Here is a 26,007-nt window from a genome sequence, read left to right as displayed (position 1 = left end):
GAGACCAGAACTAGGATATGTTCTCCTGACTTAGTCTGGACTCTATAGAGAAACATTCCGAAATGCTGAAATATATCCAGCTAAACTCCTGGGTAAACCCAGAGGCTCTATAGCTTACCTATACCAGGAAACAAAATACAATAATGCCCAGAATTACTGAAGATCTTAGACAAGTCATTTCATTTTTCTGGTCCCCCAAAACCCACCTATATAGAGAAGATTAGACTCTGAGATCCCTTTCAATTCTAACATCCTATAAGCCTATGAACTCTATCTTCATCTGTACCACATTCACTGTTTTGGTCTAGAATAAAATCACATTGCTACTACTTTTATTGTTTGTTTGTTTTGAGACAGTCTCACTCTGCTGCCCGAGCTATAGTGCCATGGCGTCAGCCTAGCTCACAGCAACCTCAAACTCCTGGGGCTCAAGCAATCTTTCTACCTCAGCCTTCCGAGTAGCTGGGACTACAGGCATGTGCCACCATGCCCGGCTAATTTTTCCTATATATTTTTAGTTGGCCAATTAATTTCTTTCAATTTTTAATAGAGACGGGGTCTCCCTCTTGCTCAGGCTGGTTTTGAACTCCTGACCTTGAGTGATCTGCCTGCCTGCCTCGGCCTCCCAGAGTGTTAGGATTACAGGCGTGAGCCACCATGCCTGGCCACATTGCTACTACTTTTTAAAAAGGCCTGTCAGTGTTCATCAGAGTCTCTGGGGTGGAAAAGAAACTCTCTTGAACAGTCTACACTGACTGCTGCACATCAAGTGGCATGTTGGCACCAACTTGTGCCAGTTACCATGAGCTGCCTATTAAATTTTCAGGAATTTTGTGAGCTAGTTAATAAACTATTGGACAAATGGATAATGTGTAGAATATACAACAGAATATTAGCCATAAAAAGGAATGAAGTACTGATACACGCTACAAGGATGAACCTTGAAAACACTGTGCTAAGTTGAAGAGGCCAGTCACAAAAGTTCACATACTATATGAGTCTATTCATATGAAAGTCCAGAATAGAAAATCTAGAGATAAAACAGCAGTGATTGCTTAGGGCTGTGGGAGAGGGATAGGAGTGGTGGCATAGAGGGATAACAGTAAAAGATACAGAATTTTTTTGAGGTAGTGAAAATATTCTAAAATTGGCTCTGGTGGTTGCCTGTATCTGTGAATATACCATTAATAAAAACCAGTGAATTGTATACTTTAAACAAGTGAATTGTACAGTATGTGAATTATAATTCAATAAAGTTTTTTAAAAAGTTGGTAACTCAAAACTGGACACAGTGGAAGTATCTATACCATGGAAATTGGCAAACTCTACAAATAAGCCCTGTCTCTCTCCACATCAAGCTAGTTGTTAAAAATTTACCAGTATACAAGTGCATATACTCTTGGCCTAGGATGTCTTAGTAACCCAAATCTGAATTTATAATCACTTTCCCATAAATTAATATATTTGGTTCCCTCAGAGGGTATTTCCTTGACCTGGATTTATGCTCTACTCAAACACTGCAAGAAAATAATATTAACTGCTAAGGTAAAATGGCACAGCACTTACGAGTCAGTGTCCAGTGAAAAGTAATCATACAGCTTAACTATTCTGGGATGATCCAGTTCTTTGTGAATCCGGTATTCCCTACATGCATGCCTGTAAACAAAATGGAAAATTAACAAGAAAGTATTTGGGCCTGCCTTTTCGAACTCTTCAAAGACGCTCCTAAGTATTCATTTCTCTACTGTTTCCACAAATTCACTCCATTCAGGTCGATCTGGTCCCCTATTCTGATTTCTCTCTTTACTCATCCCATTTTCTCTATTGATGTCTATCAAGCCATTGAGAAAATAGTAGGTGCTCAAAAAAAAATTTTTTTTGGAGACAGTTTTTTTTTTTTTGATGGGGGGGGTCTCAATCTGTTGCCCAGTCTAGAATGTGATGGTATTATCAAAGCTCAGTGCAACCTCAAACTCCTAAGCTCAAGTCATCCTCCTACCTGAGCCTCCCAAGTAGCTGAGATTCCAGGCACATGCCACAACATCGGGCTAATTTTTCTACTATTTTTAGAGATGGGGTTTCACTATGTTGTTGAGGCTGGTTTCAAACTCCTGGCCTCTAGCAATCCTCCTGCCTCAGCCTCCCAAAGTGCTAGGATTATAGGTGTGAGCCACTGTGCCTGGCCAGTATTTATTAAATGAATGGATACTAACCCTTTATCCCTTTCAAGTTCATTCTATGACAATTACATCTCTTTTATTTTTACACCCAAATATAAATTTAAAACTTACAAAGGCAGCTTTTTTCCCCTCTCCTCTAAAGCTGACACTTCATAACTGTATATATTTATATCCTTAGGTTACAACAAAGGGGTCAATTTTAGCATGTAAATTCCTTTAGTTAAAGGATTACCTGTTATTTAAGGCAAATGGCAGTATTTTGATATTTTTTTGTTTTTAAATCCTACTCTTACAAAAAGGATTAAAGGTGCTATTAGCTTTACCTTGTTCTCAGAAAATGTGAAATCAATAGAAAATGTGATATTATCAAAACCCCACTTTTCTTAAAATGGCAAGTTTAAATACAGTTAAATACGCCGCATAATGACTTTTTGGTCAACGATGATGAACTGAATATATGACAGTGGTCCTATAAGATTATAATGGAGCTAAAAAATTACTATTGCCTACTGACAGAGCCATGTGATGTTGTTAATGCAATGCATTACTCACATGTTTGTGGTGATGCTGGTGTAAACAAAACTACTGAGCTCCAAGTCACATAAAAATCTAGCACATACAATTATGTATATAGTACATAAATGACTGTGTTACTGGTTTATATAATACTGCACAGAAGGTCCTCTCAAATAACATTGTTTCATTCAACATTATTTCATTATAACAATGAGAGAAGAAAAAATTGATTCCCAGATGGGGCAACTGTCTATGTAGAGGTTTACATGCACTCCTCATGTCTGGGTGGGTTTTCTCTGAGCATTCTAGTTTCCATCCACATCTCAAAGATGTGCACACGTTAGGTTCACTAGCATGTCTAAATGGTCCCCATCTGAGTGAGCGTGGTGGTGGTGGTGGTGGTGTAAGTGTGTGTTTGTGTGTGTGTGTGTGTGCCTGGTGGTGGAATGGCCTCCTGTCCGGGGTTGGCTCCTGCCCGGGGTTGGCTCCTGCCCTGTTAAACAGGTAAGAATCATTATCTTACCTGTTTTTATTATAATCTTTTTCTTAAATGTATATAGAGCTCACATTTATTTTCATGTTTAATATTAGAAATGTTTGGTCTTTATTTAGAAGTTTGATGATGTTCCTTCCTACAGAAATATGCTATAAGAAGATTATACTGTAGGAACTTAACTCCTGTTTATGTCAATTAGCCTATGATAAAATTGGTTTCATTATACGTTGTTTCACTTAAATTCACAATTTCCAAGAACCTATCAATGACATTATGTGAAGACTGTACTGTACTTTTTATCGTTAGAGTGTACTGCTTCTACTTATTAAAAAAAAAAAAGTTAACTGTAAAAGTGTCTTGGGTTGGTCCTTCAAGAGGTATTCCAGAAGATAACAGCCCCTGTGTTACTGCCCCTGAAGACCCTCCAGTGGGATAAGATGTGGAGGTTGAAGACAGTGGTACTGATGATCCTGATCCTGTCTAGGTCTAGTCTAATGTGTATGTGTCTTAGTTTTAACACAAAAGCTTAAAAATTAAATAAATAAAGCTTAAAAAAATAAATAATAAATAAAGCTTAAATATTTTCATACAGCTGTGCAATGTCTTTGTGTTTTAAGCTAAGTATTATTACGAGTCAAAAGCTAAAAATATTTATTTTTATATCATATTTTTACTGTACATTTTTAATGTTTAGATACACAAATATGCAAATATTTACTACTGCTTTACAATGCCTATTTAGTACAGTAACATGCTGTACAGGTTTGTAGCCTAGACTCAACAGTCTATACCATATAGCCTAGGTACATAGTAGGCCATACAATCTAGGTTTGTTCCAAGTGTATTCTATGATGTTCACATAATGATGAAATCGTCTAATAACACATTTCTTAGAACATATCCCCATTTTAAGCAATGTATGACTGCATATGTATTATCTTGTTTTTTAGTACTTTTCTAGTTTAAAATAATTTAATAAGATTAGGAACAAAAATTTACTACATAATCTGACATATTCACATACTCAATTTTAAAAGAATAATAGAACATGTTTATACAATATAATTACCAATAATTTTTTAAGTATTTAGTTCACATTTACAAAGAGAATAACTGGAAACTATTAATATTTTAAGCAATCCAGCACTATGTGGTTTGGAATGTTTTGTTATAAGGTAAAAGTTAGAAAAGAGAAACTTTCCATAGTATAGTAAAATAAAACTTAAAAAAAGTAATATTTTCTGAAACCAGTACACTTCAGTATATCAAAAAGACACAGAAAGTACTCAACTAAAGAAAAGCTGAGGAAAATATTAGGGGTACAGAGGAATAATCTAAAAGTAATTACATATGGTTTTTTTCCCCAATGAAAACTGTTTGATCGGGCTTATTTTTCAAACTGCCACTTTGGGCCATTTTTAATTCTGATGCTCATTTCATCATCTTTATGCTTTTCTGAAAAGACTTGCCAAGATTCAGGCATAGCAGTGTTAGAACACACACTACACTGGGAACCCAGAAACCTGTCTCTAAGTTCTCTGTCGGTCCACTGCTCTGAGCTTCTGTTTCATCATCACTGGACTGGAAATTAACAGTGTGCCTCTTACAGACACTGCGCAAATGTAGCCTTGGCCCAAGCCCCCATTCTACCCAAAGTAGCACGATACCTTTTTTTTAAATATCAAGATTCCATGTAATACTAAATTTGACCAAATAAAGGTGCTCTGTTTTACAAAAAAGTTTAGAAACCTATGGACTAAACAGACCACTGTTCAAGTCATTTCTCACCCTAAAATGCAATAAATCTATAGTTCCCTACGCTTTTGTTTTAACTTCTTGATTTTGTGCTTTTTGGAATAGAGACCAATTTCTCTGTCAAGGTACAGAAATAGAGGAAACTAAAAGAGGCAAAAATTAAAAGTCGAAGTGTTGCCAATGAAGGAAATTTGCAGAGTCCCTGAAAATGCTCCTTTAAGCCTTCCTCTGTCACTTCATCAGCAAGGCAGTGGCTGAGCTACATTCAATGTAGCATTAATGCACTACAAATAGAGATTTTAATAAGAAACTGGAACTGTCTAAAGTGTCTTTTGCTCTTGTGGATATATATTTAGGCTTTTCAAAATGCTTGCTTTTATCTTAGAAAATTAGAATATGAGTATCATACAAGAGCATACTAATTCATACATAAATTATTTCTGCAGATAGCTTTATATGAAATTTTTCCTGCTGTAACATTTTCAATGTTATTAGGGGGAGTTAAAGAAATCTAGTAAAACTTATTAATGTTTTCTTAATGTAAAACTCATACAATCAGTTTTCGTTTGTGGGGGAAGAAGGAGAGAAAAGAAGGGGCTGAACAAAACTCAAAATGCAATAAAACAACACCTTTTTATTTATTTTTTGAGTCTTTCCTTCTTTTTTACCCACATAAATGTCTTGATTCCAGATGGGACTGAGAAGTCATCCACCAGAACAGAAAAGCAATTAACAAATCTTACTAAAATCTTACAGGGTTATAGCATTTTCATATTTTATAATGTTATAACACTGAAGTACACTACTTTTTAGTTTAATACTGAATTTTTAAAGCACTCATCAAAATCTGTTATGTACTTGATATAAGCCTCCTTTAAATTCAAAGAATTTAATGACATTTTGCCAATTCATCATTATCTGTAGCCTGAAATTCACCAGTATGATTTCATATCACTTAGAAATCAAACTCTTCCAAAGAAAGGTGGAGGCGCTTAAGAATTTCCCCCAAGCAAGAATTGAGATCACAAGAGCTTTGCACACACACACCCTCTCCAGTGTGTCTGCCCAGTGGGACATGGCCCCTGCCCAGATGGCTCGGGCACCAAGGCTCCTACGCTGATGAGGAAACAAAGAGTAGAAAGGAACTACTGGCAGGTTGTAGCTGGATCGGCAAAGAGCTTCACTTGCTCTCTATCTGGTAGAGAAATGTGAGAAAGACCCCCTAACTATACCCACCAGGACTCAAACTCCTTGCCAACTGTGTGTGTCAAGGAGGTACTTCAATTCCCCCCTGTTTCAAGAGGCTAGGCAAAATATATATAAATCTCAGCACAGGAACTAGGTTCTCAAGGTTGGCCAAGGTTGGTCTCTAGAGGGCATTTTTAAAGAGAAGCATGCACTGGTCCAATGCCCTTAGGCACGCTTACAGTCTCAATACAACAGGCAACAGGGACGCTGCTCATTTATAACTGGGCAGAGCAACATGTGGTTTCCTTCTCTGAAGTGCTCCTGGCATTCACTGCTGCATGCCATTCATCCCTACACGTCAAATGGCTGGAATGTTCTTATAGTAATGTAACTGCTCCTCAGGAGCATCTGGACTGCAGCTGCCTGTCACCTAAGATACATACGCAGGGTGCCACACATCATCTCCTTTCCTAACTCTGCTAACCCTTATTTAACCACTTTGGTACGGCGCTCACCGGCCGCGAAACCTTGCCCACAGCCGGCACTCACAGTCCGCACGATAGTTTGTGCTGTGCATTGACAATGAATCTGTTTTGCTCTTGTGTGATGAGGAAAGCTTTAAAGCACTGAAAGCTTATTTTACTTTACAGGCAGCTTTACTTGTCATGTAAATCAGAATAGGTAACATATACATATATATTTTCATTATGTTATTTTTAAATGTTCACAATTTTATTTTGATAAATGAAAAATTAGAAAAGTCGTATCACGGCTATCAACTAAAGACGACACTCGCTGTGCACGTTCATCTGTGGCTATCGACTATAGTCGACACTGGTACCGAAGTGGTTAATAACACAGGAACTATCTATTCTTCAGTACTAAGTGCCACTGCCAATGTGTCTGAAAGAGAAAGAGTTCCTGGGTTCCTGACAAACAACAGGTATAGAGCAAGAGTCGCCCGTAGTCCAAGTTAAAAGGCTACTTCAAAGTCCACTGTTTTTTTCCCTCCAATGTATTATTTATAAGGAAAAAAAACTCCAAGATTTCCTTTATAGAAAGGAGGTGTTTGTTTCTATCACAAGGGGCTTGTCTCTTCCTTTCAATGATAGGAACTGTCTAATTCAATACTGTACCAACAAGGAAATAGAACTAAGCCCAGTGGGGAACCTAATAGTAAATTAAGTATGCATGGCTCCAAAGCACATGAGTCAGGAACTCCAATGTTCTGAAGCTCACAGAGGATATAGGCAAAATCTGATGTTAGTGGAACAAAACAATTCACAGCTGTGTATGTAATAACTATCCTAAAGAAACCACCCCCCTGCCATCCCCCCAACTACAGATGAGGACTGCCACTGTGGCATTCTAAAGATAGGCAAACACAGAAAGTGGGACACTGAAGACTGAGAACTCTGAAATGGGCAGACTGTGACAGGGAGGAGAGCACAGCACAGACTGACGGCTGAACACGTCAGACAGGTGCCACAAAGCATACCAGGTGCACCCCAGGCTCCTCCATATGAAAATGACATTAAATAGCAGAGAGAACTCCACTGCCAGCTCCCCTGGGTCTGGTTTCTACAGACAAGCAACAGTGATTTCTGAAGCTTTACTTATTTATTGTAGCTATTTTCATGATAGTAGGGGAGGTTAAGAGCACAGGTTTTGGATTAAGAGAAGTCTGGATTTAAATACCAGTTCAGTCACTTCTTGAAAGTTGTTCAAATTCTATAAGCATCACTTTCCTCATCAGTTAACACTGAAAGTATTCATTCTCATAGGGCAGTTATAGGGATTAAATAAAACAAAATCCAACAATGCATGTGAAGCTCTTAGCACAAAGCTCACACTATAGGTATTACTAAATTATGAAAAATCAGACAATCTAGTATCACTTACTTGTGGTAATTCTCCTTTTTCTCATCTCTCCAGTTTTTATTTAACTGGTGAATTTTCACAGCTACATATCTTTGCTCTGTTAGATCAAATGCCTATAAAGAAACAGAATACATTATAATCTGGATAAATGCTAACAAGAATTACAGGCAACTGACTTGAAGCTATTTAACAGATAGCATAATGAAAGTCCAAAATGCATTATTAAATAAAAACAGCACCAAAGACAACACAACACATACTTGTTTCAGTGTTGCAATCATCTTCTTGAAACTTGTGATTAGATAATTTAGAAGTCTCCAGACACAGTGGCACCAAGGGGTTTAGAACATAAAGCCAAGCATACACCACAAATAGAAAGACAGCCCTGCCTTAATAGTCATTTCCCAACAATTCTCTTTCTGGACACCATCTATTCCCATTTGGGACCTTCCTCCCTTAGGATGTCTCTTGTCTCTCAGCTGCAACTGGGACTTTACATGTTCAAGTCCTGCCACTTTTGAAATCCTAGGGACACTCACTGCCTGCCTCCTGAAGAACATAACCTCTTAGGATATACCTCTTTGGTTACCACTGTTTACAAAAATCACACTATAATTTATTGTTTATTATAAAATAAAATATATATTTATATATCATAAAATAAAAACACAATCAAAAACAAAAAGCTAGCCTTGCCTTTAGTCCCACCCCATTTACCTATACGCTGAGTAAATGAAAAGCAGTTTTTAATCCCGTAAAAGTCTGAAGTTAGTCACACCAAGTCACTTCTCCGGCACTGTCCAGAGAAAGTGACAGGCTTTCCCCAAGGACTATCACTGCCGGCAAGTCCTACATAAGCTAGGCAGTGCATGGGGTAAAAAGGTAACAGATGGATATTTTAGGAAGTTGGGTGTAAAGCACAATGTGATAAAGCAATATTTTAATACAATAGGAGACTTCACCTATACAAAAGCATGTATTGTCTTAGATTAAAGTGATTTAAAAACCAAGAAGTATAGGCAAAAATTAAAATTAAAAAGCATTTATTGGAGAGATCTTATAGAATTATTAGTTTTTCTTAGTCTGTGAAATTCAATAAAAAGTTTACTACTTCAGTTCCAGCACCGTTCCCACCCATCCACCAGTTTCTACAAATGTACAAACCGATGAAGGCAGCAAGTGCAAGGCACTGCTGAATTGTGGTGATCACTGCTTTACAGATCTTTCCAAACTTAAGCTCCTCTAGGTATGGAGTATATGTAAAAGAGGGCTGCTTATAAAATAGAGAAACTTATCATTTATACTCAATTAAAACCAGTATGTTTTAAAAGTATAAAAACCACTCAATTCAGATGTAACTTAGTTCTCAGAAATGAAAACTTTTGTGCTCTATTTTTCTTACAAAGTCTGATGTTCACCTGTAAGCATGTACACCACCATGGCTTCAGAGTAGAAAACCACTTTAAGCCATTAAAAAACGAGATTAAATACACTCTGATTTATAAGAGCACTAACTAATGCCATCAAGTGTCATTCTCTCCAACTACCACATTGTACTTAAGAATCCAAGACACGGCCGGGCGCGGTGGCTCACGCCTGTAATCCTAGCACTCTGGGAGGCTGAGGCGGGCGGATTGCTCAAGGTCAGGAGTTCAAAACCAGCCTGAGCGAGACCCCGTCTCTACCATAAAAATAGAAAGAAATTAATTGGCCAACTAATATATATATATAAAAGATCAGCCGGGCATGGTGGCTTGTGCCTGTAGTCCCAGCTACTCGGGAGGCTGAGGCAGGAGGATCGCTTGAGCCCAGGAGTTTGAGGTTGCTGTGAGCTAGGCTGACGCCACGGCACTCACTCTAGCCTAGGCAAGAAAGCGAGACTCTGTCTCAAAAAAAAAAAAAAAAAAAAAAAAAAAGAATCCAAGACACTGTGACCCACCATTGACTGAGTGGAGAACAGCAAAAGAATAATTACATTAAATGTACATATCACTGTAAGAAGCATTTAGATTTCAGAAATATTAAAATGTTTAATTTAATAATATTTATACCCCCATAATATGATAAAATAAAAAGAGAAAAAAATGTTTAAAGAAATATGTTTGGGAAAAATAGGATGATGAAACCACTAAAAGTAACTCAGAAGCATCAAGAACCAATTTTGATGATTTTAAAAAGGGAACAGTCCCACTTCTGGGTATATATTCAAAAAAATTGAAAGCAGGGTCTTCAAGTGATATTTGTATACCCAAGTTCTAAGCAGCGCTATTCACAATAGCCAAGAGGTAGAAGCAAAACAAGTGTCCATCAATGGAGGAATGAATAAACAAAATGTGATACATACAACAGAATACCACTCAACTGTAAAAAGGAAGGCAATCCTGTCACATGCTATAACACTGATGGACCTTAAGGACATTATGCTAAGTCAAATAAGCCGGCCATAAAAAGATAAATACTATATGATTCCACTTATATGAGATATCTGAAAGTAGTCAAATTCATAGAAATGGAATGTAGAATGGTAGTTATCAAGGGCTAGGGGGAGAGGGGAAAAGGAAGTTGGTTCATGGCTATCAAGTTTCAGGGTTTTTTTTTGAGACAGAGTCTCACTCTGTTGCCCCGGATAGAGTGCCTAGGTCACAGCAACCTCAAATTCCTGGGCTCAAGCGATCCTTCTGCCTCAGCCTCCAGAGCAGCTGGGACTACAGGCACATGCTACCATGCCCGGCTAATTTTTTCTATATATTTTTAGTTGGCCAATTAATTTCTTTCTATTTTTTAGTAGAGATGGGGTCTCACTCTTGCTCAGTCTGGTTTCGAACTCTTGACCTTGAGCAATCCACCTACCTCTGCGTCCCAGAGTGCTAGGATTACAGGCATAAGCTACCTCGCCCCACCCAAGTTTCAGTTTTGCAAGATGAAAAAGTCCTGGAGATCTTTTCCCAACAATGTGAATATACTTAACACTACTAAACACATACTTAAAAGTGGTTGGTATGGTTATCTATTTTTTTATCACAATAATAAAATTACAAAGAAAATAAAATATAAAATAAGGATATGACTTAAGAATGAAAATAAATAAAAATGAAGAAAGCAGAAGGAAGGAATGAAAGTGGAAGTTAATGAAACAGAAAACAAACCAAACATAAATTTGATCAACAAAGTATAAAGTTGATTCTTAGAAAAAAAAAAATTAATAACAACACTGATTAATCCCTAGCCTATCGATCAAGATAACAAAAAACAAGAGACATAAAAAATAAACATTTCACAAGCAAAGAGAAATAATTATAGTATGGATAAGTTTTTAAAAATCTAGTTAAGATAGAAGATTTTCTAGAAAAATTAAATTATCAAAATTGATTTAAGAAGGGGGAGAAAATCTGAATAGATCAATATTTGCAGAAGGAATTGAAAAAACAGTCAAATGTTTTCCACTAAATCAACACCTACTCAGGTGATTTTTATGAGTCAGCTCTAACAAACTTTCAAGGAGCCAACAATTTCCAAGTAATGCAAGGTTCCAGAGCATAGGAAAACTCATTCTAAGGAGCTAGGATAACTGTGACATCAAAGCTTGAAAAAGCTGCTTGCACACAAAAGATGACTATGACCAGCCCCACTTATGAAATTAAAATATGAATAAAATACTGGAAAAATCAAAACCAGCAGGGGACTAAAAATTTCAATATAGTTCTGGACATGGATAGTGATAATAGTTGCACAACACTGTAAACGTACTTAATGCCACTAAATTGTACACTTAAAAATGGTTAAAAAGGTAAATTTTTCACATATATAAAATCACAATAAAAACTGACATAAAAAAAGAAAACAGTAGAGCTAGTTTTTATTGTTTTAATCTGAAATGAATACTATTTTACTCAAAAAATATCCCATTCATACAGATATAGCATAAATCACAACAGTGAAGGCTACACCTTTGGAAAGAGGGAATTCCCACAGCTATAAAGTTAAGTTTAATAATCAATTGTGCATTTAACAGCCAGGTGCCAGAAACATGTAGCGAAATTAAAGCAGAAGCAGGCAGTGGCTGGTGAACACATTATGAATCTATAGCTTTATTTAAAATTGGATGAATTACTTATTTGGTAAAAATTAACCTATAGGCATGAAAGTCTGTACTTTGCAGGACCAACAGAAGCACTTTAAGCCAGGATACTCTGTCAGAATGCCAGTGCTAGTGAATGCTATTACATGACAACGTTTTTGAAACAAAAAACAGGGTTTCAAATAAGAATAACTTTGACACACGTCTATCTTGTAAAAATAAAATAATGTGTGTGTGTATACATATGAGAATAAAGATTACACATACTCATATCTGGCAAATGTGGCTAAGGCAGAAAGTACATAAACAGAAAAAAAAATCACTATAATTCTAGACCCAGAAATGAGTTATTTTTCCTTCTGATTTTTTAATCTATAATTATTTATTTTTGAAACTTGAAAACAAGGTAAAATATTGTATCCTGTTTAGTCACGTAAGTTTATTGGAAGCTGATTTCCCAAAGATACAAGTTTTTAAAGTTTTTCTATTTCAATCAACAGATAATAACCCATAATTATTACCATTCTAAATGCTCTCCAAGTTGGTACAGCCAATAATTTAACCCTCAGTCTTTGTACTCAGTTCCTTATACTCACCTTGTAAACTTCACTGAAACCTCCTCTACCCAAAAGATGTAACAACAAATATCTGTCATTTAGTGTTGGATGATCTTTAAATCTGTAGAAACAAGGAATATGTAACATTTTGAGATCAAAGGCTACACTCTTCCATATTTGCAAAATTCCCAAAATATTTAACACACGATACACATGATTATACCTGCTGATGGTAGTTTGACAACTAATAACACTATAGCAAATTGTGAGCATAAAGTTACATAGTTCAAAGTGGCAGCATAATTACAATGAACAGCAATAGGTGCTAGTCTCAGAGTAGCCACACTGACCTTTCTAGATTTCCCTCCCTTTCTGCCCAGCTATAAAATGGGGGTAGATCAGACTAGATTAGGGATTTTCAAACTATACTATTTGGCTCCTCCAAATGATTCAAGAGCCACATGTTCCCACCATTTCAAACATACAGTAAAATTCCAAGACATTTTATATTGCCTTAAAAACGGATTTATCAAGTGAGTTACATGTTCTACGTGCATTATTATCTCTTTAAGACAGAAAGTCTATGATATAACTATGTTCTCCATATAAGATTTCACCTTCTGTTGTTTCCTAACAATGTGACAAATGACAAATTCTGGCAAAAAATAATTTATAATTTTTTTTCAGAGAAAGGATCTAGCTCTGTCACTCAGGCTGGAGTGCAGGGGCACAATCATAGCTCACTGCAGCCTCAAACTCCTGGGCTCAAGTGATCCTCCTGTCTCAACCTCCCAAGTAGTTGGGACTACAGGCATGAGCCATTGAACCTGATTAAAAGTAAATTTTAAAATATTTTTACCTAGTTCCTGATCTTAAACAGCCCCATTATTAACCTGAAATTATTATGATTTTAAGAAAGCAGCATGCTTGTAGAGAGAGACGCATTACTGCATGTTGGTTTGGATCAGGAAGATCCAAGTTTGACTCTTTGTTTGGTCACATTAATGGGTCCATGCTCAAGTTAATTTCAATAAGCTTGTTTCCTGATCGATGTATTGAAGATGATTGAGTTATCGGGAGGATTAAATGAGAGAATGTAAAGGCACTTTAGCACCACGCCTAATACACAGAGAGTGCTCAGTAAATGAGAACTGCTGTTTTCTTCCACTTTACAGAAAGAAAGGTCTATTGCTCACATTAGCCAAATAAAAATACATAAGCTGTGGCTATGTGAAAAAATGTTTCAGAGACAGAAAAATGTAGGAAAGAACAGATTACTTATGAAAGGGCTTCCCCACTGGCAACTACTTTTTCCAATTTCAGTCCTTTAAATGACTTATAAACAAAAGTGGGTGTTAATCTACAATTAATGTGCTGACTGTTAGGGTTTTACTTACAATGTCAATACCTGAATGGCCCTTAAAGGTCATTCAGAAACTGACTGTCATCTCATCCCAAAATTCTTTCCACAATTTTATACTGGTGACCCAAGATTCCCTTTCTTAAAGCTCTGTAGTTAAATCTGAATATGCAGTGTATATCAATCATTTAAGATTGCAAAGCCATATTGTTTTAGTGACCTCTACTCATGTAAAAATGTTGTATGTATACAAATATAATATACTTAATAAATTTAATATTTATATATAAACCAAAGTAAATCACAATCTTGTTCATAAAACTGTATTATATCCTACAAAAGACATAAATACACTATGGAATCATTTACCAAATTCATATTAAGCAAAAATATCATTCTAGACCATTCATGTCATTAGGTGCTTAGTAATCTCCAATCCAACAAACCCCCAAGTTGCTTACTGTGAATTATCTTCATTATGTATCCTTTTTAGTTCCCTGATATGTAGATTTCTAACTCTTTCTAGCCTTTCCAGCTCTGCCTGGATCTCTGCTTCCTCCTAAAGTGAAAAGGAAAGAAATAGTTCAGAATATAGAAAACTTGGAAGACACTTTGCATTGAAAAAGATTTGTTTTTAAGAACTAGAATTTTAATTATGAAAATAAACCCATAGAAAGCAATAAAATCCAAACCACACAGAGGAGCACAGTGGGATAACTAAAAGTTCTATGCCTTCTTCTCCATGCCCAACTCCCCTGTTATAACCACTGTTAAGTTTCTTTTTGTTTTTGAGACAGAGTCTTGCTTTGTTGCCCAGGCTAGAGTGAGTGCCGTGGCATCAGCCTAGCTCACAGCAACCTCAACTCCTGGGCTCAAGCGCTCCTCCTGCCTCAGCCTCCTGAGTAGCTGGGACTACAGGCATGCGCCACCATGCCCAGCTAATTTTTTCTATATATTTTTAGTTGGCCAATTAATTTCTTTCTATTTTTAGTAGAGACAGGGTCTCGCCCTTGCTCAGGCTGGTTTCAAACTCCTGAGGTTGAACAATCCGCCCGCCTCGGCCTCCCAGAGTGCTAGGATTACAGGCGTGAGCCTCCACGCCCGGCCTCACTGTTAAGTTTCTTGTGTAAATTTTTAGAAATGTTTTGTGTATATAAACATAGGTATGCAAACATTTTTTACAAAAATCAGGTTCCCTTGTGAATATGCAGTGTATACCAATCATTTAAGATTGAAAAGCTATATTGTTTTAGTGACCTCCATTTGTGTAAAAATGTTGTATATATACAAATAAAATACTCTTAATTTAATATTTATATACAAACCAAAGTAAATCATAATCTTGTTTATAAAACTATATTATGCCCTACAAAAGAAATAAATACACTGCAGAACCATTTACCAAATTTATATTAAGCAAAAACATCATGGATTATATTTGATTCCTTAAATTCTACTTATTTAACAAGATCTGAGAACCCACCCAGTAGGAAAAAATATGAAAACCAATATGTGAAATAACATACACACACATCACCCACCAAGAGCAGTTTAGTAATTTTTTACTGACCACCATCACCATAAACAGCATCCACCAATAACATGGGCTGCTGAATTTAAAAGCTGAGGCAATTGGCTGGGCGAGGTGGCTCACGCCTGTAATCCTAACACTCAGAGAGGCCAAGGCAGGAGGACTACTTGAGCTCAGGAGTTCGAGACCAGCCTTAGCAAGAGTGAGAACCTGTCTCTACTAAAAATGGAAAAATTAGCAGGGCATCATGGCATGTGCCTGTAGTCCCCCTGCTACCTGGGAGGCTGAGGCAGAGGATCGCTTGAGCCCAGGAGTTTGAGTTGCTGTGAGTTAGGCGGACACCACAGCACACCACTACTCATGGCAACAGAGTAAGACTGTCTCAGAGGAAAAAAAAAAAGGCTGAGGCAATCTACATCTAAGATAGCTCGGTGAACATCATCAATAACAACTTCTATGTTAGATGTCTTTGTGTTTGAATATGGTTGGTATAGGATCTCTTTTTAGCTAGTTTAGGAAAGAAAGAAGAGCTTCTAGGTGATTACAAATATCACAAGTCTTATCACCTCACCACCTGCTCTAGCTATATATTTAATTTTTACTCTAATGATAACCACTTCAGAAGCCTCAGAATGTGTACAGAATTATCTATAAATCATTGGGGTTAAAAATATTCTCATTGGGTTGTTGGAACTGACTTGAAAATTGAAAAAACATGAGTTCCACCATTAGACTACAAGATGTGACAATGAGAATAGCTGCTCAAGATTTCTGCAGCTATGTGAAACTATGGTTACGTTTGCCAAATAGCTTCAACAACAAATGTAAATTAGAGATCACCTTTCTTCAGACAGATTTTCTTATTATACTTACCTTTTTAAGATGACCTAATCTAAGTTTGAAAATTTCTTCTTGTTCATGGTATTCTGCTAATGTTAACCTGAAAAATAACGGTGGATATTTCAGTAAATTATTTGAATTCATAGCATGCCTATTTAAAGAGAAATGTCCAAGTTTACCATAAGGTATATTAAGTCTCATAGTTAAAATGACTAAAAAATAGGTTATTTTGCAGTCCTCTGACAAGAAAAAACTTTTGTGATTTATCAGATGTAATATAAAAGAAGGACTTCAAAACCAGAAGTCTAATTTTTTTATGAAAAAAAATAAGCCACATTTTTTCATTGTTTATGAAGTTTTATCCCAGATATTACTCAGATAAAACCCATTAGTTTATTATAACCAAATTATAATCAAAAATTATACGTCTAAAAACGTTTTAAACTGTAAAACAATAAGCCAATGGATTCGATTATTCTTGATAGCTCTTAAACTTTGATATTATAAAAACAAAGAGAAAGATATAGCTCATAGGCAAATCAGAGTCCAGGATTTGGAGACTTGGTACTAGCGTTCAAGGCACAACTTGGCCACTGCCTTTGCACTGGCAACTTTAATCTCTTAATTCAGTTTCCTGAAAATGCAGCAAATGATAATACCTCTCTAGCAAAGTATTGTTGCTATTAAATGGGAATGTGAAAGGAATACTGAAAATCCTATTAGAACCAATTCTCAAAGGGCTGACTTGATGGGTATTCACTCATTTCATGTTTCACTTCAATAACATCCTTATATGGCAGGAATGAATAAGAAGTGCTATCTTATCCTCCACCTTTACCTTCTTCACATTCTAGAAGCACACACACATATGGAATGTTTTAGACATTGCTGTTTAGATATATTATAAATAGCAGGAAAAAGAGGAAACACCAGGAAAGGGTACAAAACAGAACCTTTGAGGTCTAACTCAAAGAAAATAGAAAAAATAAGAAACACATCCACTAAGGCTGTTATGCTTATCTCTTCACAGTTGCAGAAATACCTATACCTATTACTCCATTTCACACCAATAAAAAATCAGACAAATAAAAAATCATGATTAAGAATTCTCTCTGCCTGAAACAGATCTAATACGATAATGTGACTCACTCTAAAGTTCTAGAGGCCTGTTTTTGGCTTCTGGTCAAAGGAAAGAACCAAATCCCAGATGCTGTAATTAAAAACTAGATTGAAGGCATTCCAGCTTGGATTTTACATAGGATTGCAGATGGCAACTACTTACTGACACTCTACTGGCCTAGACTGAATTCTAATTATTGATTTGTGACAAAGAAACAACCTATGCCTTCTTTACTCCTAAGTCAGTGGTTTTATGCACTAGCATTAAATAATTTTCCAGTAATATTAGAGGAACCTTCACAAAATAAACGCAGGAGTCTTAAAAGAAAATAATGATCAGGTTAATTTGCCTGGAGAATCTTTCAATCTGAGCTCCTACTTAGGACTTGTTGAAAGGAAATACTTAGACGCTAGTTTTAAAACATTTGGAGTTATAAGAATGATTTTTCTAAGCTTAGATTTTTCTAAGCTTAGTTTTCTATGTACGCTTTTATCACTATACTTAAATGTAATTATTAATTTATCTATTTATCTCCCCTAAATAAATTGTGAGCTCTTAAGGCTAGGGCTATATTTTTTAATTCTGTATTCCCAGATGATGGCCTAGCATAAAACAAGCATTTTACCTAGACTTACTAATTGAATGGCAAGGAAAAGACTTCCCAACACATCAGGTATATATGGGGTGAGGATTAATGTTAAGCCATCTTTCTTACTGGAAGGTGCATTTCTGGGATGTCATAGACTTTTAACAACAGTGAAAGTATTTTTATATTTCAAGTGGATTACAGGTTAATGTGTTTTTCTGAACTGATACGAAACATAAAAAGGCAAAAGATATATCAGTCAATAAGTTATATAATAGCTTTTATTTGTGGTTAACTTTGTACATGAAATTTACTTTCAATTAAAGAGAAAGGAATCGGCCGGGCGCGGTGGCTCACGCCTGTAATCCTAGCTCTCTGGGAGGCCGAGGCGGGCGGATTGCTCGAGGTCAGGAGTTCGAAACCAGCCTGAGCAAGAGCGAGACCCCGTCTCTACTATAAATAGAAAGAAATTAATTGGCCAACTAATATATATACCAAAAATTAGCCGGGCATGGTGGCGCATGCCTGTAGTCCCAGCTACTTGGGAGGCTGAGACAGGAGGATTGCTTGAGCCAGGAGTTTGAGGTTGCTGTGAGCTAGGCTGACGCCATGGCACTCAATCTAGCCTGGGCAACAAAGTGAGACTCTGTCTCAAAAAAAAAAAAAAAAAAGAGAAAGGAATGGAGGAGAGCATTTGTACTCTAGATATTCTACCCCTCCTATACATGGTAGCCAAGTAATAATTGTTGACTGACAGAGAAAAAGATGACTGCACTGTAATTAAGATACTGGTGTTTTCCTTAGGTTTCCAGAACAGGAAAGATTTTTGGTGAGGTCAAGATTTGGCTTATTAGAAAAATGTCCTTTTGGCCGGGCACAGTGGCTTATGCCTGTAATCCTAGCACTCTGGGAGGCCGAGGCGGGCGGATTGCTCGAGGTCAAGAGTTCGAGACCAGCATGAGCAAGAGTGAGACCCCATCTCTACTATAAATAGAAAGAAATTAATTGGCCAACTAATATATATAGAAAAAATTAACTGGGCATGGTGGCGCATGCCTGTAGTCCCAGCCACTTGGGAGGCTGAGGCAGTAGGATCGCTTGAGCCCAGGAGTTTGAGGTTGCTGTGAGCTAGGCTGACGCCATGGCACTCACTTAGCCTCAGCAACAAAGTGAGACTCTGTCTCAAAAAAAAAAAAAAGTTATTTTCCTAAAATAACAACTATTTCTTTTTATTGGTGATGGGGGGCCCCTTACTCCTAAGTTTGTGATTATTCACTAAATGGTCTTTTGACCAGTAAAGAGCATTCTTCAATCTAAAACAGTAGCCAGGGGCCAGATGCGATGGCTCATGCCTATAATCCTAGCACTTTGGGAGGCCAAGGAGGGAAGATCGCTTGAAGCCAGGAGTTCCAAGTCCAACCTGAGCAACAAAGCAATACCCTGTCTCCATTAAAAAGTTTTTAAAAGTCAGCCAGGCGTGGTGGCACACATCTGTAGTCCTAGCTACATAGGAGGCTAAGGCAGAAGGATCACCTCAACCCAGGAGTCTGAGGCTGCAGTGAACTATATAATGATGCTATTGCACTCTAGCCTGAGTAGCAAAGTGAGACTCCTGTCTCAAAAAAAACAAAAACAAACAACAAAAAAACCCACAAAATTAATTAATTAAAAACAATAAAATCAAATAGTATCCAGGTAATCCCTATATGGTACCAGTGTACCATAACCTAGAGACACATATAAGAAATAGTACCAGCCGGGCATGCTGGCTCACACCTGTAACCCTAGCACTCTGGGAGGCCAAGGCAGAAGGATCATTTGAGCTGAGAAGTTCAAGACCAGCCTGAGCAAGAGCGAGACACCATCTCTACTAAAAAAATAGAAAAAATCAGCCAGGCATGGTGGTGCATGCCTGTAGTCCCAGCTTCTTGGGGAGCTGAGGCAGGATGATCACCTGAGTCCAAGAGTTTTAGGTAGCTGTGAGCCAGGGTGATGCCACGGCACTCTAACCCAGGCAACAGAGTGAGATTCTGTCTCAAAATAAATAAATAAATAAAATAAAATAAAATAAAATAAAATAAAATAAAATAAAATAAATAAACAAAAGAAAAGAAAAAAGAAATAGTACCATTTTGAGACAATGACATCTTACTTGTTAAAAGAATAGCCAAAAGTCATGAGTAATGATGATGTTAAGTTGAGTGACATTACTTTTTCCCATCATTTGAAACTCCCTAAATAAGGAGTAAGACTAAAGCCAGGCACAGTGTAATCCCAGTGCTTTGGGAGGCCAAAGTGGGAGGATCGTTTGGGGCCAGAAGTTCAAGACCAGTCTGGACAACAGCGAGATGCTGTCTCTACAAAAAATTTAAAAATCAGCCAGGTGTGGTGGTGCACACCTGCAGCCTTAGCTACTCAAGAGGCTGATGCAGGACTGCTTGAGCCCAGGAGTTTGAAGCTGCAGTGAGCTATGACTGTACCACTGCACTCAAGCATGGGCAACAGAGTAAGACTCTCTCTCTAAAAAATATTTAAATAAATAAAGAGCAGGACTAAGAAAATTAGTTGATTTTGCATGGCTTTTACATGAGCTGAGCAAATCCATTAATATAAGTAAAAAGAAAGCTTAAACCCAAGTAACCTCCAGAACTGATAATTGTTTTCCAGTGGCATTCAATAGGACATTTACGTCTGAGGGCTGGGTGTGGTGTCACAGAGTTCACATCAATAAAGAACATACGTTTCGTTTTCAGCTCCATTGGTCTTGCTTTTCCGCTGTTTCTGCTCATTGGTGGCTGGAGGGGCCTGACCCATGGCAGGAGGTTTCCGCTTTGCTAACATTTTCCGTTGTCTTTCTATCTCCTCCCTCTGTGAATTTATCCTTTCCTGTTGCCTAGAGGTATAAAAGATGTTGCACAGAGAAAGAAGGTCAAAAAAATTTTTTAACATGGAACAACTGGAACAAACACAAATAACTTGTCACCTGCATATCTGATAAACTGCAAAAAAAGTAAGCCCCCTTAAATCGAATAGAGATTTGATTTTAACCTCAGGTTGTACAAGCCAGATAATTGGTCACAGACCCTTTGCGGAATGAGTCTGTGCTTTAAGATACTAGTTACTATTATTTTCATAGTGGGAAAGTAGGCAGAAAGGAACATATCGAATTTCTATTGTGACCTTATTTTCTGACTCAAAGGGCAATTTCCTGATTCCTTTTTAACAGCTAGGAAAACAACTCTCTGGTTAAGATCTGTAATCAAGTAAGGGAAAAAAGGTATAAAATGTTACAGGTTACTTTTTATTTTTTGTTTAGATAAAGCTTCCTCAGTTTTATCTAAAAAGATACCAAGTTTGTAGGATGCTAAAGAAAGTAAGTAAGATTTTCTTTCTAGGCCTATCATTTATTCTATTCTAAGTGAGCCATTACTACCCGACAAGTCATCCCCCACTCATTAATGTGGTGACACCTAACCTAAGTTTTTAAAAAACAAATGGACTCAAGAGAAAGCCCAATATAGTCTCACAACTAGTAAGAACTCCCTAGGGAATGATACATAAAATTAATTAGTATAAAACATGTTTTGTAGGCCAGGCGCAGTGGCTCACGCCTCTAACCCTAGTACTCTGGGAGGCTGAAGTGGGAGGATCATTTGAGCTCAGGAGTTGGAGACCAGCCTAAGCAAGAGCAAGTCCCTGTCTCTACTAAAAATAGAAAGAAATTAGCTGGACAACTAAAAATATATAGAAAAAATTAGCCGAGCATGATGGCGCATGCCTGTAGTTCCAGCTATTCAGGAGGCTGAAGCAAAAGGAATGCTTGAGCCCAGGAGCTGGAGGTTACTGTGAGCTAGGCTGACACCATGGCACTCTAGTGTGGGCAACAGAGTAACACTCTGTCTCAAAACAAAAAACGAAAAACAACAACAACAAAATTTTTATAAATCTTTAGATATCTAACACTACTACCATTAGAGTATTTTCTAATAAGATGTCTAATTTTTCTGTAATAAACTAGTTTACAAATTAAGAATCAATAAAAACTCCATTATAAGAAAAACCACTTTCTTTCATGTATCCTACCACCTAACAGATATTAAGGTTTATAGATTTGATATATAAAAAAGACCAAGATTTGAGATTAACCATTTAATAGACTAAAGTCTTTAAATCATCTAGTATAGTTGACAAATGCTAGTTCTTTTCACTTTCTTTTTCTACTGTGCTTCCCCTCCTCCATCCCTGTTTCCTTTTCTGCATCCAACCTTCATTTTTGCAGAATGATAAAATCTAATTTTTAAAAACCTATTCTCAAATGGAACCTATTCTTTGAATATTAATTCAGACCTTGTTCAGATCAGTACAATATATTTTTCTTGGAAGAATGTCAACCAGGAAAAAAAAAGGCTACCCCAAGGTAGATGTCCAGAATATAATTTATGCTACGATATCTAGAAAGCCAATACTGTAAGCCTGGCTTCAAGATGAGAAAGATCATTGATCAGACATCAACTTAACAGCAGAATAAAAATTTTAATTCAAGAATTTTTTGGGCCGGGCACAGTGGCTCATGCCTGTAATCCTAGCACTCAGGGAGGCCGAGGCGGGAGGATTGCTCGAGGTCAGCAGTTCGAAACCAGCCTGAGCAAGAGCAAGAACCCGTCTCTACTATAAAATAGAAAGAAATTAATTGGCCAACTAATATATATAGAAAAAATTAGCTGGGCATGGTGGCGCATGCCTGTATTCCCAGCTACTCAGGAGGCTGAGGCAGTAGGATTGCTTGAGCCCAGAAGTTAGAGGTTAATGTGAGCTAGGCTGACGCCATGGCACTCACTCTAGCCTGGGCAACAAAGCAAGACTCTGTCTCAAAGAAAAAGAAAAAAAAAAAAAGAATTTTTTGTTTGCCTGAAAATTCTTTTAACTACCATTAGATATGCCTCCCCATCCTCATCTCACACCCCAAAACATATACATAAAGTCAGCCCTCTGTATCCATGGATTCAACCACCTATGGTCTGAAAATATTCAAGAAAAAAAATGCATCTGAACATTCTGAAAATGAGAGCTTGCTTGTTTGAACATGAAAGCTGATGTACCTAAGATCAAAGTTACATATCATAAAGATTCTCATATCAATTCTTAATGTTCTTGAAACTGTTTAGCTATTTATAGTGAAGAATAAAGAGAGTCCATCAGTGGTACTTCATTTAGATTTACTTTGGGAATACAAAGTCTGAACTATGTCAATAAACTATTACTTCTCTTGGAACAGGAATTGTGTCTTATCAACCTGTATAATCCCAAGCACGTATGATGGTGCCTTTCATAGAGTTGATCCTTAAATATTTCGTGTAATATCAGTTTTAGAGAGTGCTTGCCCTTCAATATCTATGGAAAGAGACTATTTGTTCTATCTTTTATAGAAGTATTGCTGACTCAAAAAACCCATCTCACTCAAATCTAAATAACTCTATTTAAAAAGCCACCGCCTACAAAAGAAACAAGGCAATCAGTCTTAAGCACCATTATGGGTTGAATTGTGTCCTCCAAAAGATATGCTAAAGCCCTAATCCCTAGTACCTCAGAATATGACCTTATGTGGAAATAGGCTCATTGATGATGTCATTGGTTAAGATGAGGTCATACTCGAATAGGTCAGGCCCTTAATCCAATGTCTGGTATCCTTGTAAGAATAGGTAAGGAGACACAGAGTCACATAGGGAGAAAACCGTATGAAGATGGAGGCAAAGACTAAAGTTATATAGTGACAAGCCACAGAATGCCTAGAGCTACCAGACCCCTGGGAGAGGAAAAGAAAGATCCTCTTATTGGACCTTGCCATACCCTGACCTTGATTTCCGACATCTAGACTCCTAAACTATGAGAGAACACATTTTTGTCGTCTTAAACTACCCAGTTTATGGTATTTTGTTACAGCTGCCCTAGGAAATGAATACAAGCACATTCAACAGCAAAGCTATATTTCACACTCTAACCATAATAGAAATAACTAGTAGGAGAGGTATTAAAAACAAAAAGCATCTATTTTCAGACATAATTTTAACTAAAAAAAAAAAAAATCTTTAAAAGTAATCTACAAAGAGCTTGTGAACATCCCAGATGAGAATTTTTAAAGATTCCCAGAATTTCATATATTTTGTAAATACTGGAAAGTGTGAAACGGTATGGACTACCTAAAGGAGATCTGATGTTTATCAGATCAACAAAATGAATGGTCTAATTATGGATCATGTGACTTATAATCACACAGTTCACCATAAATTGCCTTAAGATGGGTACTGTAACTCCTTACAAATCAAAATAAACACCTAGACTAGCATTACAATGCTGTAAAGTTTAATTTGCTCCCTCTGATTATTCACATCTTAAATGATTACAATTCTGTACATAGGTCAAAACCCATTACTTTAATGTTTATTTCAATATAAACAAAGTCTTAAGAATTTTTATTGCCTTGCCATTGACCATTTAAGGCTTATTTAAATAAAAAATAGTGTACTGAATAAGACATTACTTTCTCAGAACTATAAAATAAGCTACTTTTTTAACAGGTTCAAGCATACTTTGGAAAGCAAAATTACTAATCTGGCTAAAATATATTACAAACTGGATATAATTCTCCTATTAGACAGTAAATCTTCTGTTTTAAGAAATTTAAAAATCAGTCAAAAAAGAGCCAGGGGAACAAACTGTCTTGAGGCTCTTGTTGAGGCTATATTTGAATTACAATTCAATTTTTAAATGTCTTGAGGTTTGCTATTCCCATGAAACCTAGTACTGCTGTCTGACATTCAAATAGCTCATGTACATAATTGTCATTTGTGAAGTTATCACATATAGCCTTGTATAACTAAACAATTTCCATTTCTGCACTGAAGGAAAGATAATTCATTTATTAAAGCAAAACTTTAGGAAATCAAATGCCTATAATTAATAGATATCAGCCAGAAACAGGTCCCCAAGAAGAAAGGGACATTTTATCATATATATGACTGAAAACCATTAAACCAGTGCCATCTACCTAGAGGGAACAATCCTGGTCAGGGATCTCATTTAGTCCCAATTTCTCTGATCTGATGGCTCTATAGCAAAGTCATCATTTTGTGCTCTGTTACTGTGTAAGATTTCCAGAACCTTCTGGACATCAGATTGCTTCTGGAGTAAAAAGATAAAATACCGCTACTATCAACAGAAACTTTAATCACTTCTTAAAACTAATTATTAATACATCTCTATACAAATCGACTATCTCTTTGAGTCAAAGTCTAAAAAATGCCATGTAATGAGTGGCCACTAGTAGGAGCCACTAGGAGCCAGAGCATTAGATGGTTCTGGCCACTAATGAGGATCTTAATTTTATCTTCTGATCCCATTCTAACAAATCTGGAAACTGGATGGCGTGTCACTTCCAGGGCGATTTGCACATCTTGGTCAGGATGTTACCAGATAGGTATCATACCTCCATGTGACTACTGTTCACACTGCCCTGGTGCACTTCTGCTATCACCAGCCACCTATGCTTAGAGAACATAGTGAATGCTTCTCTTAACCTCTGCTACCTGGCCTAGTTCAAAACTTGTGCTTTTCTTCCAGGATATTCTTTGACTCGACAGCCTCTTCTTACACCAAAATACACATATCTGAGGTACATTTGTGAAGCAAAAACACACTTAAACTAAGTGGGAGGTTATTGTTTCATATGTAAAACAAGGATTTACTAATGTGTACATCAGAGGTTGGTTTTAACACAAAATGTAAACAGCATCAATATTTGTATTTTTTTTCCAGGCATAAATTTGTTGTTTATGTTTGATTATTACTCAAAAGTAGTCCCACGCTCTAATTCACACTCAACAGGCTATTTTAGCAAGAAAAAGCCGGTAGGAAAGGCAGTC

General features: G+C 36.8%; 1 protein-coding gene across 5 annotated transcripts in view; it reads right to left on the bottom strand.

Annotated features, from left to right (window-relative positions):
• TLK2 (tousled like kinase 2) overlaps positions 1 to 26,007 on the bottom strand; it is a 116,910-nt gene that overhangs the window by 13,983 nt on the left and 76,920 nt on the right. For all 5 annotated transcript variants that reach the window (XM_012747380.3, XM_020281142.2, XM_012747384.3 and 2 more), the window contains 6 exons: positions 20,829 to 20,981; positions 16,416 to 16,482; positions 14,473 to 14,570; positions 12,691 to 12,772; positions 8,038 to 8,129; positions 1,567 to 1,656 (listed from right to left, as the gene is read on the bottom strand). In XM_012747380.3, coding sequence (XP_012602834.1) covers positions 1,567 to 1,656; positions 8,038 to 8,129; positions 12,691 to 12,772; positions 14,473 to 14,570; positions 16,416 to 16,482; positions 20,829 to 20,981 — 582 coding nt within the window. The remainder of the gene's footprint in view (positions 1 to 1,566; positions 1,657 to 8,037; positions 8,130 to 12,690; positions 12,773 to 14,472; positions 14,571 to 16,415; positions 16,483 to 20,828; positions 20,982 to 26,007) is intronic.

The sequence above is a fragment of the Microcebus murinus genome, chromosome 18 (assembly GCF_040939455.1).
Source record: "Microcebus murinus isolate Inina chromosome 18, M.murinus_Inina_mat1.0, whole genome shotgun sequence".
Taxonomy (NCBI): Eukaryota; Metazoa; Chordata; class Mammalia; order Primates; family Cheirogaleidae; genus Microcebus; species Microcebus murinus.
The sequence above is the reverse complement of the archived record's forward strand: the minus strand, read 5'-3'. Positions and strand labels throughout refer to the sequence as shown.